Source organism: Anastrepha ludens, chromosome 5 (genome assembly GCF_028408465.1).
Source record: "Anastrepha ludens isolate Willacy chromosome 5, idAnaLude1.1, whole genome shotgun sequence".
Lineage (NCBI taxonomy): Eukaryota > Metazoa > Arthropoda > Insecta > Diptera > Tephritidae > Anastrepha > Anastrepha ludens.
The window spans coordinates 116,065,122-116,079,730 of record NC_071501.1 but is presented as its reverse complement, the minus strand read 5'-3'; the positions used below and the strand labels follow the sequence as shown (position 1 = coordinate 116,079,730).

At 38.3% G+C, this 14,609-nt stretch overlaps 1 protein-coding gene across 4 annotated transcripts in view; it reads left to right on the top strand.

Annotated features, from left to right (window-relative positions):
* Positions 1 to 11,860, top strand: part of LOC128864928 (protein peste-like) — an 89,804-nt gene extending 77,944 nt beyond the window's left edge. For all 4 annotated transcript variants that reach the window (XM_054104696.1, XM_054104694.1, XM_054104698.1 and 1 more), the window contains exons 3-7: positions 4,888 to 5,193; positions 5,290 to 5,505; positions 6,756 to 7,059; positions 7,127 to 7,403; positions 9,753 to 11,860. In XM_054104696.1, coding sequence (XP_053960671.1) covers positions 4,888 to 5,193; positions 5,290 to 5,505; positions 6,756 to 7,059; positions 7,127 to 7,403; positions 9,753 to 10,200 — 1,551 coding nt within the window. In that variant the 3' untranslated portion in view covers positions 10,201 to 11,860. The remainder of the gene's footprint in view (positions 1 to 4,887; positions 5,194 to 5,289; positions 5,506 to 6,755; positions 7,060 to 7,126; positions 7,404 to 9,752) is intronic.
* Positions 11,861 to 14,609: the final 2,749 nt, after the last annotated feature.

The following is a 14,609-nucleotide window of genomic DNA, read 5'->3' as shown; positions in this document are numbered from 1 at the left end:
TCGGAGGATTCCATTGTCTGCGGAGGGGCGACCACTATTATTGTCTATCATTTGGTGTTTCATATCCTTTCATATCCTCTTAATGGATGATTATGCGGAGTGAAACATTTAAAAAAGAGTTCCAGTAAATCAGTTCATCAATGGATCGAAGTTGAATGGAAAGTTTGGTGCTAGAGTCTCGAGAAGCTCTTCAAGCATCTATTAGCGAAATATGAATTAGTTGGGGAATGATTGAATTTTCTTTCGGGCGCATATAAATACCACCTAGATCGAAAAGTTCCCAGAATATATTCAGAAATTTCAAAATGCAAGTTTAGTTTTAGTCAGAGCCGTCTTCGATTTTTCCATTACTTCCTTTCAGCTGTTAAAATGCGTTCCCTGTAGTGGTTTTTTTACTCGATCAAACAGAACAGGTAGATTTACTCAAGGCGCCTTAGCTTTTACTCAGTGGCGATACAATTTTAATAGAAATGCCAATCACAGATGTGGCAACCTAGCAAAAAAAAAAGCAGACAGAGCTCAAATGAGTTGACTTAGAGCGATCCCTGGAGGTTGCTCCGGGAACTATTTGATCAATGTGGTAGTTCACTCTCAACCTATTTTATAAGAATTTGCAGCCAATAGAGCACTTGCTGAGTGCGGTTTCCTTTAGCTACCTGTATTCTAATAAATATTAGATAACTGGGTCGCTAATCAGCTAAGTGCTGAACGAAAATTCCAACCAGGTTGAGGGAAAATACGAGTCTGAGAGCTTAAGATTTCGACATTTTCTACAAACGACTTGGAATTATTAGTTTTCTATATTTGCTATATGTGGAACTTATAACCCTCTTAATATACAGCGATTTGCGAGCCATAATAGTCACACATTCAAAAGTGGGTCCTAGATGTCTGTAGTGCATAATTCCTAGACGGTACCTTGTTTCATGGCATCTTCCATCACGATGCACCGGGTCAAAATTTATTGAAATTTGTTATGAAAATGGTTGAGCATTACGAACAACAATTCGCAAAATTCGTAATTTTTGGGTGGAAATAACCATCCGAATGCGTCGACAATTCAATTAGTGAAATACATAATTGCAAGAAACTGGTTCTGTCGAGGATAGGAAAAGGACTGGCAGACAAAAAACTGTAGGTTCTGTTAAGAATTTTGCTGCTGTAGCGCAAAGTGTTGCTTAGCTAACTTCACCCACGATATCTCGACGTTTCCAACAATTAGGCATTCATGAATCGACCATTTGGTGGATTTTACCTGTAGACGTGCTCATAGTGGACCTTTAAGCTATGTAGTTTTTCACATATAATTGTTAAGAGTCGTATTTTGAATAAAACTATTGAAACGTGAAAGATTCTAAATTGTTTTTCTTGTTTTGTTTCATTTCAAAACAACAACTAGGTGCGTCTCTTGAAATTCCCTTTAGTTACATTATGGCCCCATCTATGCTTAACGTTATGTGAACTCTCATATACTTATTATTAGCTCCACTAGCATTCTTTATAACATTCACACTCACTAAGTAGAAGGCTCATTCTCTACATACATACATAGATTTCTTAATGTTAATACTCACCTCTCTCACATACTACACTCACTTCTGTTAATCTTATGATATTTCATTCATATTTTGTGCTGTTAATGTTACCAACAATTCCAACTTTACATAGTTTTACATACTTTGTTAATACTAATGTTTATTTATACTCACATACATACGTACACCTATTTTAAGGAGTTCTTAGCTTCTAAGTGAGTTTGTATTTGATTACGACAATTAAAGTACTCTCCTACAAAATAACTCCCACACCATCCTATTTTGGACTAACCTGCTTTTTCATCCGTATGTTACTGCTATATTGTAATATGTATTAGTGCTCAAATACTTGTACATTCATGCACTTGGTGGCATTTGTGTATTTGTAGTCAATTGCTCTGTTAGCAAAAAATTAAAATTACTAATTTATTTTTGTTTATAGACTTATTGATCATTTGCCCCATTACTAACCTTTTTTAATCGAACCAATTGATCTTATTAACCCAAGTGAAACATAAATAAAAGCCGCACGAGACTTTGAGACACGTTTTTGTAGTTTGATACGTTTGTTGTCAAGTCACTTACATCTGCACGAGTATGCACGTTTAGGCGCATGTTAATTTTACACATTTTATTGTGTCATTGTTGGTACATTACAATGCATATCTGCCATGTTAACAGTTGTGTGTGCGTATGTACGTTCGGTATATCGCTGAAAAGAGTTCATTAACTGCCCTTTACGATTATACACAAACCAGCACGTGAAATTGTCAATTGATTAAAAGCCTAAATATTATTACATTTTAAGTGGTTCAATGATTCATTGTTGTTATTTTATTTTTAAAAAGTCTCGTGCGCACGTGTGCCTGAATAGAACTGATCTTGAAAGCGGATGCAATCAGCCAATAGTATTTAAGTTCAATGCGTAACATGCCTTCCCTCCTCTCAGCTAGTTTAGATCATAGTAAATTGAATGATCTCGAATGCTTTGCGGTGTGCATTAACATCTGGCAAGACCTTCTAAAATCATGCTTCGCTCGTATAACGCAAATTTAAGTCAATGCTGAATTGTAGACTAGTAGTTGAGGTACTAATGGGTAAATTTTTTTGTCACCACCCAGCAATTGGCAGATAGCGACTAAGCTCTTTTGGTTCTGCCTTGTCACTTGTTGACAGCAACTGTGCTGTAATTCGCCCATCCGTAAACACCAAGAAAGAGGTCTTCGATCGGTATTTCGTGAATAACTTTAGTAATGCTTGCTTCCAATACCTCATTCGAAGCTGATTTATCCACAAAGCCTACGCGCACAAATAAAAGTCCAATGGTGTGATATCACACGAATTTGGTGGCCAATCCACGGGTCCGAGAGAGAGAGAAAAATTGCTCACCAAAAAGACGACGCAGTAAATCCATTGTTTCACGGGCTGTCTGGTTGCATGGCAAGCAGCGCCCTCTTGTTGGAACCAAATGGGCTTTAGTTTCAGACATCAAAAAGTTGTTAATCATGGCGCCATAGCGTTCGCCATTCACTGTTACATTGGCGCCAGCCTATTCCTTGAAGGTATATAAGCCGATGAGTCCTTCAGCCCACAGGTCGCACTCAACGGTTTTTATCAATGGGTGCTGTTCTTAAATGTCTTCGGGTTGCTGTTTAGTCCAAATACGACAATTTGCTTATTAACGTAGCCATTAAACCTAAAAAAGAGTGCCTCATCGCTGAACAAAATTCGGGTCCCAAAATGCGGAACTTCGATGAAGCACGGGCATCAGCTGTCTGTTAGTTGGCTAAATGGCAGTCCAGATTATTGTTTACAATCGCGGGGAAGCATTTTGCCGAGAGTAAACGCGAAAAAAGAAAATCAGTAAAGGATCTCAAACGTAAAAGTGTGATTGCATTATATTTGACTGGAAAATCACAATCAGCGATTGTTCGTGAGCTCGAGCACATGGAAGTAGTTGAAGTTTTTGCTAATCGCACCCTTACTCGTAACAATGATGCTAGTAGCATCGCGAAACGTTATGGAGGTGGTCATCAAATAACTGCAACGTCACGTGAAATGGTTCAAAAAGTGAAGAAGCGACTTGAGCGAAATCCCCGACGAAGTGCCAATCAAACGGTGAAAGAATTGAAAATATCTGACCGTTGCATCCGCCGCATGCTGAAAATGATCTCAAAGTCAAGCATTACAAGATCCAAAAGGCGCATGATCTCACACCAAAGCCCTAACAAGTCAGACTTCAGAGAGCAAAGGAGTTGCTTCGGTCCATTTCCCAACATTGTGTTATCTGACGAGAAAATTTATACGATTAGGGTTTGAACGATAGGGTTTATTTGACCGACCGTTCATACGAGAATTTGAGTAATCGATTAATCACCAGGAGGCAACACCGGTCACAGGCAATGGTTTGAGCCGCTGTAACCGCAGATGGACGTTCTCCAATCGTTTTCATCGATCATGGCGTTAAGACAAATGCGAAATATTATCGGAAAAGTATTCTGGAGGTTGCTTTGAAGCCGTGGGCAGACAAACATTTCGGTGGTACTCCATGGACGTTTCAACAGGACTCAGCATCGTCTCACAAAGCTCGAGTGAACCAAGAATGGCTAAAAAACAACGTTCCGAACTTCATAACGTCCACATAATGGCTCTTAAATTCACCAGACGCGAATCCGAGGGATTATTCTCTTTGGGCCATTTTGGAGAACAAGCTCCGAACTAAAATATTCACCAATATCAGGCGCTGAAAAAAGTCATTGTCCACGAGTGGGCCAAAATACCTGCAAGTCACATTCGGGCAGCTTGCGAATCGTTTCTGGACCGTCTCAAGGCCATAGTCAAGGCAAGAGGTGGTCAAATCGAGCAAAAGTAAATTGATTCTTAATTTTGTATTATTTTCACACATTTTTTACTTTGAATTAAATAAAAGTAATTTTCCGAACTAAATTTATGGCCTATTTAATTGGTTACACCTCGAGTGCCGGGCTCTGTATGTTGTTGATTTCAGCTGCAATGGTCATTGATGACTTGAAAGGATAACTCTTGGCAAGAGTCGCAATTAAATTATCAGTAGCGCAAATCGTTTTGCGTATTTTTTGGGCTTGAGGGCATTTACAACAAAGTACGAGGGACGAAGTGTTTTAAACACATTAGAAAATAGAGAAATACCTTGAATTCAAACTGGTGGTATCACAATGGGCATGCAGGCCTAAGTGGGCCCCGCTCCATATGTTTATGGAGTGTGGAAATCAACTCAAATCCATCTATGCATAAAATATCTGCGTTACACTATAATTTTTCATTGCAAAAGATATTGATTGCTGAATTTATCCTTTTCATCTCTTTCGTGTAGGAAATGATCTTACGCCCTAACTCAGAGGTATACGACAAGTGGAAAAGTCCACCTATGACTTTGAGCTTAGACATTTACCTCTATAATTGGACGAATCCCGAAGATTTCAAAAATCTCAGCACAAAACCGAATTTCGAGCAACTCGGTCCTTATCGCTTCACCGAGAAGCAGGATAAAGTTAACATACAGTGGAATCCTGCGAATGCATCGGTGACGTATCGCAAAAAAAGCGATTTCTACTTTGATGCGAAGGGTAGCAATGGCAGTTTGGATGATGTGATAGTCACCTTGAATGCTGTAGCACTGGTAAGTAGCCATCGGTATTTGGAGATTTGCTCAGTTTTTATTTTTATTGCTTTAAATTTTGTGAAAATGTGTATTTACCTTCCTTCGTTTTCACAGTCCGCTGCCGGTAAGGCCAAACGTTGGAACCCTGTACGACGCAATTTGGTGGATGTGGGCTTAAAATTATATGGCCAAGAAATGTCTATAACGCGGACAATCGATGAGATGCTCTTTACTGGTTACAGCGATGATATGTTGGATATGGCGCGTGCCATGCCACTCTTTGGCAAGGATGTTGAGGTGCCATTCGATAAATTTGGTTGGTTTTACACGGTGAGTAAAAGGAAAGTTTTATGAGTGGAAAGCAGAAAGATTTGTTGTTCATCCATAAGATACTGGGAATAATAATCTGTTAACACCTTCTCGCCGAAAAAAAATATTGTTAGAGAAAATATTTGCTAGGAATTATCAAAACTTGTTTTTATTTGGTTTGATACTAACTTTTAACGCTTAGGGTTGCCTGCCATGGGAGGATTTATAGCAAATAAGATGGCGAACAGAAGCAATTGGCTACGATGAGGTGGGCTTCAAATTAATCTGTAATATAGGCACAGGGATGCCTAGGTCAGATAGATCCAGCAAAAAAAAAAACTTCGCGACCACGAAGTGACGAGGCGGGTATGCTCAGGCATTCGCAAGAGATATCAAGTTAATGTGGTCCTAATTATTGCAGAAAAGACAAAAACCCACAGCATATTGGAAAAAATAATGGCTTGACAAAAAATTAATTATATCTTATGGTTACGGTAACAAAATACTGTTGGGCTACTTTAAGTGCAGGGTGGGCCAGCAAAAGGAAAATACGTCTGGTGGTGAACGTGACTTAACTCCTATGCCACCCGCTTTCACATTTCGATTTTACTGTAGCGATCGCTTGTGAAAGTATTAAATTCCGCCCAGCAAGTTAAATAAAAAAAATAAGCTTCGATGGATAGAATGTTTTTGATAGAGACAAGCTGATCGGTTTATCATCCCTCCAAAAAGAGTATCCAACGGACTGCTTAATTTAGAAAGAGAAGATCTATGAAATCTCACAGGGCACTCTATGTGGACGCTCTTATATCTGTTATCAGTAAACTGAGTACTTCAGCTGAAAATACATGTTGCTCTTGTGATCTGGACGAGTAACCATCGGAACAGTTTTCTGTGAATGTGTGGCTCTTGCTTGATTAAAACTTACTTGCCTAAGTGATGTGGTCCTCACTCTAACGGAAATATGGAATGGAAGAACTGAGCAAATTCATACATTCTTTAAAAAATGTTAAGAAAAACGAGGCTTAGGTTGAACGGCAACTCACAATATAATCTTTTAGTGGCGGCAGTATATAGTGGGTTATGGCTAGACTCGGTTACACGGCCTTATAACATTAAATGTTTTATAGCTCGCAGATTCGTCCGCTAATTTTTTATTTCTGATGAGGCATACAATTTCCCTTTGTGAGGCAGTTCTCGTGCTTAATATTCGTATAAATTGTTCAACAATACACAAGTAAAATTAATCCACCTCATTTTCCACCACATAGCGAAATGGCAGCACCGATTTAACTGGCGTCTTCAATGTCTACACTGGCGCAGATGACATTTCGAAAATCGGACAGATGCACACATGGAACTACAAACACCATACTGGCTACTTTCAATCGACTTGTGGACTCGTTAACGGTTCAGCGGGCGAATTTCATCCACCATATTTAAAGCAGTATGGCAGCGTATCATTTTTCACGCCCGATTTATGTCGTACAGTGCCATTGGATTATTTGGAAACCGCAGAGATAGAGGGCTTACTTGGCTACAAGTACCATGGTGGAGTGCGATCTGTCGATAATGGTGCGTTTTTGAAATATCTAAAAATGTATGTAAATATTTTAATTTGGCTCTTGCACTAACTTTCCAGGCACTCTATATCCTGAGAACACCTGCTTCTGCGGCGGTCAGTGTGTTCCTTCAGGAGTTATGAATATTTCATCCTGTCGCTTTGGCTCGCCTGTGTTCATGTCCTTTCCTCATTTCTACAATGCTGATCCGTACTATGTGCAACAAGTTGATGGCATGCAGCCTGAGCAAGATAAACATGAATTCTATATGATTTTGGAGCCGCGTACCGGAGTTGCTTTGGAGGTGGCAGCGCGTTTCCAAGTCAATATGCTTGTGGAGCCCATCAAAGGCATAACGTAAGCTATTTTTTAATTTGTCTAAAACAATTTTTTTTAGTTTTTATCTTCTCACGTATCTGTCAATCGAGTAATGAGCCTAACGACCTAAAGTGACCCAAGGCTCAATTCTAAACTTGTGCTGGTTACTCGCCGATCTCTATAAAAGAAGAAACGCAGGGTACTCCACCTGCGTATCGACAATCTGGTAACATATGAGACCAAAGTACGGCTTGTTGGGTCCCTATGCATTTGTGATTGAAATAAGATGATCGGTTGTGGTCACAATGCGATAATCCACTGACGGAGCTCAAATTGGATTTATGTTGCCGAAGTCTTACCATCCATATATTGTAATATCTATTATTATTATTATTATTATTCCATACTCCTTTAGAAGCTTAAGGATTCAACAAAAGTATTCCAAACATTTCTATTTCGAGACATAAATCTCAGTTCATTAAACGATTTTCCAGTTTCATTGCGGATAGTCCTTTGCCAAGTCATCACTGGTCTGCCTCTTCTTCTCGTTCATTGCGGGTTCCAAGTCAAAGTGGCATGCGGTATTTCCTCATAAAGCTTTCGCAGAGTATGCCCTATCCATCCATATTATAATATCTATCCTGTCTCTCTATTCCTTCCACTGTAGTCTACCCGGGTGCAGTGCAATGGTCTTCCTGCCTAGGTGCTTGCACCTGTCCAACCCCCCACAAATCTAATCTAATCTAGTTACCGAAGTTGCTAAACAATGAAGGGGAAGGAACGATTTATCTTCTCCTTCTCTGTAACTGTGCTACGCTGTAGAAGAGCAGTTTCGGTAAAAAGAAACGCGGTTTTTTGCTAGCCTAAAGGAAGTTGGCGGCGGTCGTAGACGAATGGGTTAATGCGTGACTATCATTCGGTAACGTCCGGCTCGAATCCCCGGGCATGAAAAATCAATGATAGAAAACAAATCTCGAATAGTGGTCGCCATTAGGCAAGCAATGACATATCTCCGAGTGTATTTCTGCCATGAAAAAGCTTCTCATAAAAAGTATTGACCGTTCGGAGGTGGCATAAAACTGTAGGCCGCTCCATTTCTGGAAACACATCAAGATGTACGCGACAAATCGGAGGAGAAGCTCGTCCAAATACCCAAGCAAAAGTTATTATATATATGTATATGTAATATATAATTGGCGCGTACACCCTTTTTGGGTGTTTGGCCGAGCTCCTCCTCCTATTTGTGGTGTGCGTCTTGATGTTGTTCCACAAATGGAGAGACCTACAGTTTCAAGCCGACTCCGAACGGCAGATATTTTTATGAGGAGCTTTTTCCTGGCAGAAATACACTTGGATGTTTGCCATTGCCTGCCGAGGAGCGACCGCTATTAGAAAAATGCTTTTCTTAATTTTGATGTTTCACCGAGATTCGAACCTACGTTCTTTCTGTGAATTCCGAATGGTAGTCACGCACCAACCCATTCGGCTACGGCAGCATACAACTGTAGCCCCCTCAATTTCTAGAAGACCAAAAAGGTGTATTCTACAATTTGAAGAAGAAAAGAAGCTGGGCCAAACACCTTATAAAGAATGTACGTGCCATATACAATATAAAGCTATAGCCAAGATGCTCCACACCTTCTATGCTACTGTTCGGCTCTCAGGAAAAGTAGACTATGCTACCTGGGCGCTCTCAGTTTTGAAAGGCTAGAATCTGCCCCTGAACTGAAGCTTGAGCGACTTGTAAAATTCGGGAAGAGTGCTCGTATCTTGAGTGAAAAAAGGACTCTGAAGTGGTATCGCTATGGACCAAATATGTATCTGCGTGGCTTCGACCAGCCAGTATAACTTAACCTCACCTACTGCGGTCACCTTCAGTAAGAAATGCGAATCTCCAAAAGTGCATTTCTGATCTCTAAAAGATTTTTCTAATCATCTTCATAAAACTGCAGACATCCATGTTTTGGAAGGTTTGGATAATTTCCGGATACATCCATTTGTTTGAGCCCAACAACCAGATTGTCGAGTGCCTCATTTCCAGGTATGCCCATGTACCCATGCACCCGTAGTAGTCCATGCACAAGTTCAGAAGCCGAGGTATGGAAGAAGTGAAATCTGTCCCCATTACTTTTATGAGTATCATAGAAACCAAATACCATCTCAGAGTAAAAAAGCTAACCATTAGGAAACTCAACATCGCATATAAAACCTTTTCAGCAAAGATAATAGTGACGCACTATTCTGTGGCATTAAAATGATTCAGAAATCTAAGAATAATACAAAATTTTAAAGTTGTTATGTAATGAGAGATGTAGATGCATAAATAAAATAATTTAATTTTTTTTCTATGCAAATAAAAATTTAAATACTCCCTTCCTTTCTCCACAGCCTTTACGAGAATGTGCCGCGCGTATTCTTTCCATTGATTTGGTTTGAGCAGAAGGTACGCATAACACCCGATCTCGCCGCCGATCTGCAACTGTTGCCGAAAGTTCTCATGGGCGGCCAAATTTTCGCCTGTATTTGCTTTGGTGTTGGCTTAATATTGCTTTGTTGGTATCCCATTGAATTGCTTTGGACGCGTCAGCGATCTGTTGATCTCAAATCCACACCGACAACAGTGGAAAATGGCAAACAACTAGCGAAATTTTCCAGCGTCGAAGAATTGAAAAACCGACCACCACCTGTTGTCACGGCGAATAATAACAAAACACTTGACAGCTCGCCGTTGTTGGAGCGCGGCAATGGCAAGAGCGCCACAATTGTATCCAAGTCGGAGACAAACGAAAGTGTTGCCACTGACAAAACGGCTGTAAGCAACGACGCAAAAGAGTAATAAAGCGAGGGAAGCGTAGTGTGTTTTTTGCGGGAATTTCCCAAATAATCGTCCTATTGTATGCCTTTTTCCATTAGAATTAGTAGTTCGTAATTAAACTATAGTTTTTTGTTAAATTTTATACAGCGTAGTTATGTAAGTGCAACTGGTGATCTAGCAGAACTGTTGGTTACTCAAATTTTTATTTGATAATTGCCATTAGATTGTTAATTATAGTTATGGAAATTTGTAAACGGAATACTCCAGTTAAATGAAAACGAATGCGTTTTGTATAAAGCGAGCGATTACTATCTAAACCTGTAAAGACAATATAAGTATAAGAAATCAGCAAAATGAATTTGTATTTGTAACGAAAAATTTTAATTTTACTCATACTTACCTATATGAGAGCAGATATTGAAATGTTAGTGGGTAACAATCGGCATTGAATGGCAATATTTTTAATGATAGTAGCTAGTTTTTACATACCATATATACAAAAGTTTAGAGCAAAAGAGATGTGATATATTAAATGTCTAAAAACAAAAGTGGCCTCAAATCAAAGCAGATATTACCAGCAATAAGTCTACCAAAATATTTTTTATAAGAAAAAATGATTACTAGTGCGATTTTGTACTTTTATATGAGACAAAAAATATTTTCTTATAAATGACACAATTTCTATTCTCAAAATAATATAATAATGCATATACATAAGTATGAAAAAATATGATAAAAATTAAACCTACAAAATATCGCCTAAATATAGAATTACATTCCTTGATGGCTAGCACTTTTAAGCTGAAAAATAGGTACATTTACGAAGATATGTAAATGCAAAAATAAATTTTAAACTCAAAGTTAAATTTTATTACATTGCAATAAATCCCACAAGCATTCAGTCTTTTTTAACATTACTGTGGAAACCGTTAAATGGACTTCAGGATGCATGAAATATAAAAATACTTTAGTCATAGTTAGTTGTACTTTAGAATGCGTTACATATACAGTGCCGGACAAAATTATAGGCACAATAAGCATTCCTCATTCATTTAAGGAATTACAACATTTGCGTAATGTTCTCCGTCTTCGTTTCAATTACATGTTATTCATCCTTTAATTCAATTTTTAAACCTAGTTTTATAGTTATTATATTTGTTACGACAAGGTGATAGAATCTAAAATGTTAAAAATTTGAGTTTTCATGAGGGCAAAAGTATAGGCATAATTTTTCATTCTTTCCTATTTCTAACACTCAGTTTTTGTTATTTTTGATTTGAAAAGCTTGATTCCATTGTCGTTATTGTGCTTATATTTATGTCCGTCACTGTACTTTAGAATAGTTCATTTCAAATTATATGCATCGATCGGATTCTAAAGTACAAAGGACTTCTCTGAAGTTTACTTAACGCTTTCTGAATGACAATTGAATTTATTGCAGTGAATTTGTCCGTTTTTGCGGTAGAGTTGAAGCAGGTGTACATAAAATATTTCTCAAAAATTGAATCCCATTTAAATAAATATGTTTTTGTATTCGTTCAATCGAATATGTTTATGATTGCCTTTTACTCGCCGTAAGTTTTAACATTTGCTGTTTGTAATTACTTTGTAACTTACTTACTTTTAGTTATTATTTTAAATTTTCTTAGAAATAAAGATAAATAAATGAATTTATATATAAGCTTGGGTTTTCTCCTTTTTTCATGGATAGTTTTTTGCTTAATTTTGCCGAATGACCTTTAAAAATAGAGGTAGTCAAAATTTTCAAAAAAATCGATTTTTTGAAGTGAATCCGACAAATACTTTTTGAGATATTCAACAATTAACAAAGGGCGCTCGGGCGCTCCGGAGCGTTCGAGAGCAAGTAGCTGGATGCTGCACGTATGAAAGTGGCAGATAAGCGCGCTAACGATAACACTCGAGAAGGTATAATGCTACGTAGGCAACAGCAAATCGATATTTTGGAAGCTGCTATGACGGCTGAAGAACTATTATATGGCCCAGGAATAGCTGACACAGTGTAAGTAATAAAATAATTCGTATGAGTCCACATAAATCGATAGCAAAACAAATGCGTTTTTCTCAAAACTATATTTTTTGAACTGGTGATCACTGTAACTTAAAAACCGCTTGGTAGATTTCAATTAAAATATATATTGCTTTTGAAAAACATAAAAAACTCGTGCCTGATAGAAGGATTTTTTTTCTCCGAAAATTTCGATTTTTTTTAACAATTGTCGGTTTTTTTCTCGAAAATCTAAAAAATATTTCGTGAGACCGCCATATTGTTAATTTTGAAAAAAAGCTTCCATCAGGCACAAGATTCTTCTTTTCCTTAATTGGCGCGATAACCACTTATGCGATTTTGGCCGAGTTTAACAAAGCGCGCCAGCCAACGTAGCCACTGGATCTTTATTCGCTGCGCTATGTCTATGTCATCGTAAAGCTCATACAGCTCATCGTTCCATCGTCTGCGATATTCGCCGTTGCCAACGTGCAAAGATCCAAAAATCTTACGCAGAATCTTTCTCTCGAACACTCCAAGCGTCGCTTCATCGAATTTTGTCATCGTCCAAGCTTCTGCGCCATACGTTAGAACGGGCATGATGAGAGTCTTGTAGAGTGCCAGTTTTGTTCGTCGAGAGAGGACTTTACTGCTCAGTTGCCTACTTAGTCCAAAGTAGCACTTGTTGGCAAGAGAGATTCTACGTTGGATGTCAAGGCTGACATTGTTATCGGTGTAATGCTGGTTCCTAAATAAACGAAGTCTTTTACAACCTCGAAATTATAACTGTCAACAGTGAAGTGGGTGCCGATACGCGAGTGCGCAGACTGTTTGTTTAAGGACAGGAGGTACTTCGTTTTGTCCTCGTTCACCACCAGACCCATTCGCTTTGCCTCTTTATCCAGTTTGGAGAAGGCAGAACTAACAGCGCGGTTGTTAAGGCCGATGATGTCAATATCATTAGCATACGCCAACAATTGTACGCTCTTATAAAAAATTATGCCTAAAGGGTTTAAGTTCTGCGGGTCGTACGATCCGCTCCAACATCGAGTGAAAGAAGTCACACGACAGCAAGTCACCTTGTCTGAAACCTCGTTTGGTATCAAACGGCTCGGAGAGGTTCTTCCCAATTCTGACGGCGCTGTTGGTGTTGAGCAACGTCATCTTGCAAAGCCGTATTAGTTTTATGGGGATATCAAATTCTTTTGTCCGATTGATTTTAGATGAGTCACCAAGGACTTGCGCAAAGAACTTCTGTAGAAACGGACTCCACACAAACTGCTATAACTTTTACATTTATTAATTTTTTTTTTGAAGTTTTGCTAAAGTCAAGTCGAAGCATGATGTATTAATGTTATGTTTTTATTTTTGTAAAATAATGCTATTGATTAGCAAAAACAAGTGATTTAAAATCATCATTTTTTCGGGCCTCTGACTACCCCTAACCCCTTAAACTAATATTTTATTTTATTATTCAATGTTACGAACTGTGAGTAGTCAATTCCAGGTATCCAACCGCGCGTGTAGCTTCTGTGCCCTTTGAAGCTCTAGCACCGCTGAAGCTTTCCATTGGTTCTGACGGCGTTAAAGAAAAATAACCAGAGGAGGTTAATTCATTGAATTTCGACGTAACTATACGGTGGTGTCTCCGCGATCTTACTAATATCAGCCCAGTCTCTCAAATACATTAGTAGATGTCTTCTATATTAAGAGTTGGTACATGAAAACACAATTCCTGGAAGACAAATAAGTTTTTAGTTCTTACTTACTAAGATGGTCAGATCATTGATCACAACCCGTTACCGGATTAGGGCCGACTGCAATTATTTAGTTCGCCAAACATAAATATGATCACATCTACCGATCCCATATAGCGTATAGCACTGTTAAATGCTACATAACCTTATTCAAAGATATTGAATCTATTTTAGTGTATACTACCGCAGAGTAGGTGATAAGTGACATAAGTCACTGAGAGCTGGAGCTGAGACTCTCAGTTTTCGCAGTTTTGCGTATATTTAGTCTTGCCATAAGTTCTGTTACAAGATAAGTCCGTTATATGTGTGAAATTATTATAATACTTTTTTAATGAAGTTAATTTTATTTAAGGGGGAAACCAGTTTAGACTGATCAAAAAATCGACTTTTTTTATTTCATAAATTGTTAATATAACTACTTAAGTATATGTGGTAAAAATTTTAAAGCGCAATTTTCATTATTCCCGATTCTATGATCACTTAAGTGGCCGCCCGTCGGTTCGGCGCCGTAGCGCTTACGATACGATGCTTACGTTTTTCTCGAAACGTCTTTTTTTTAACTGGTGGGCACTCTAGCTCAAAAAGTTATCGACCAATCATTATGAAATTTTTTTGGAGTATTCTTTATTCAATTCTAATTCACATGAACCTAATTTTAGGACTACATA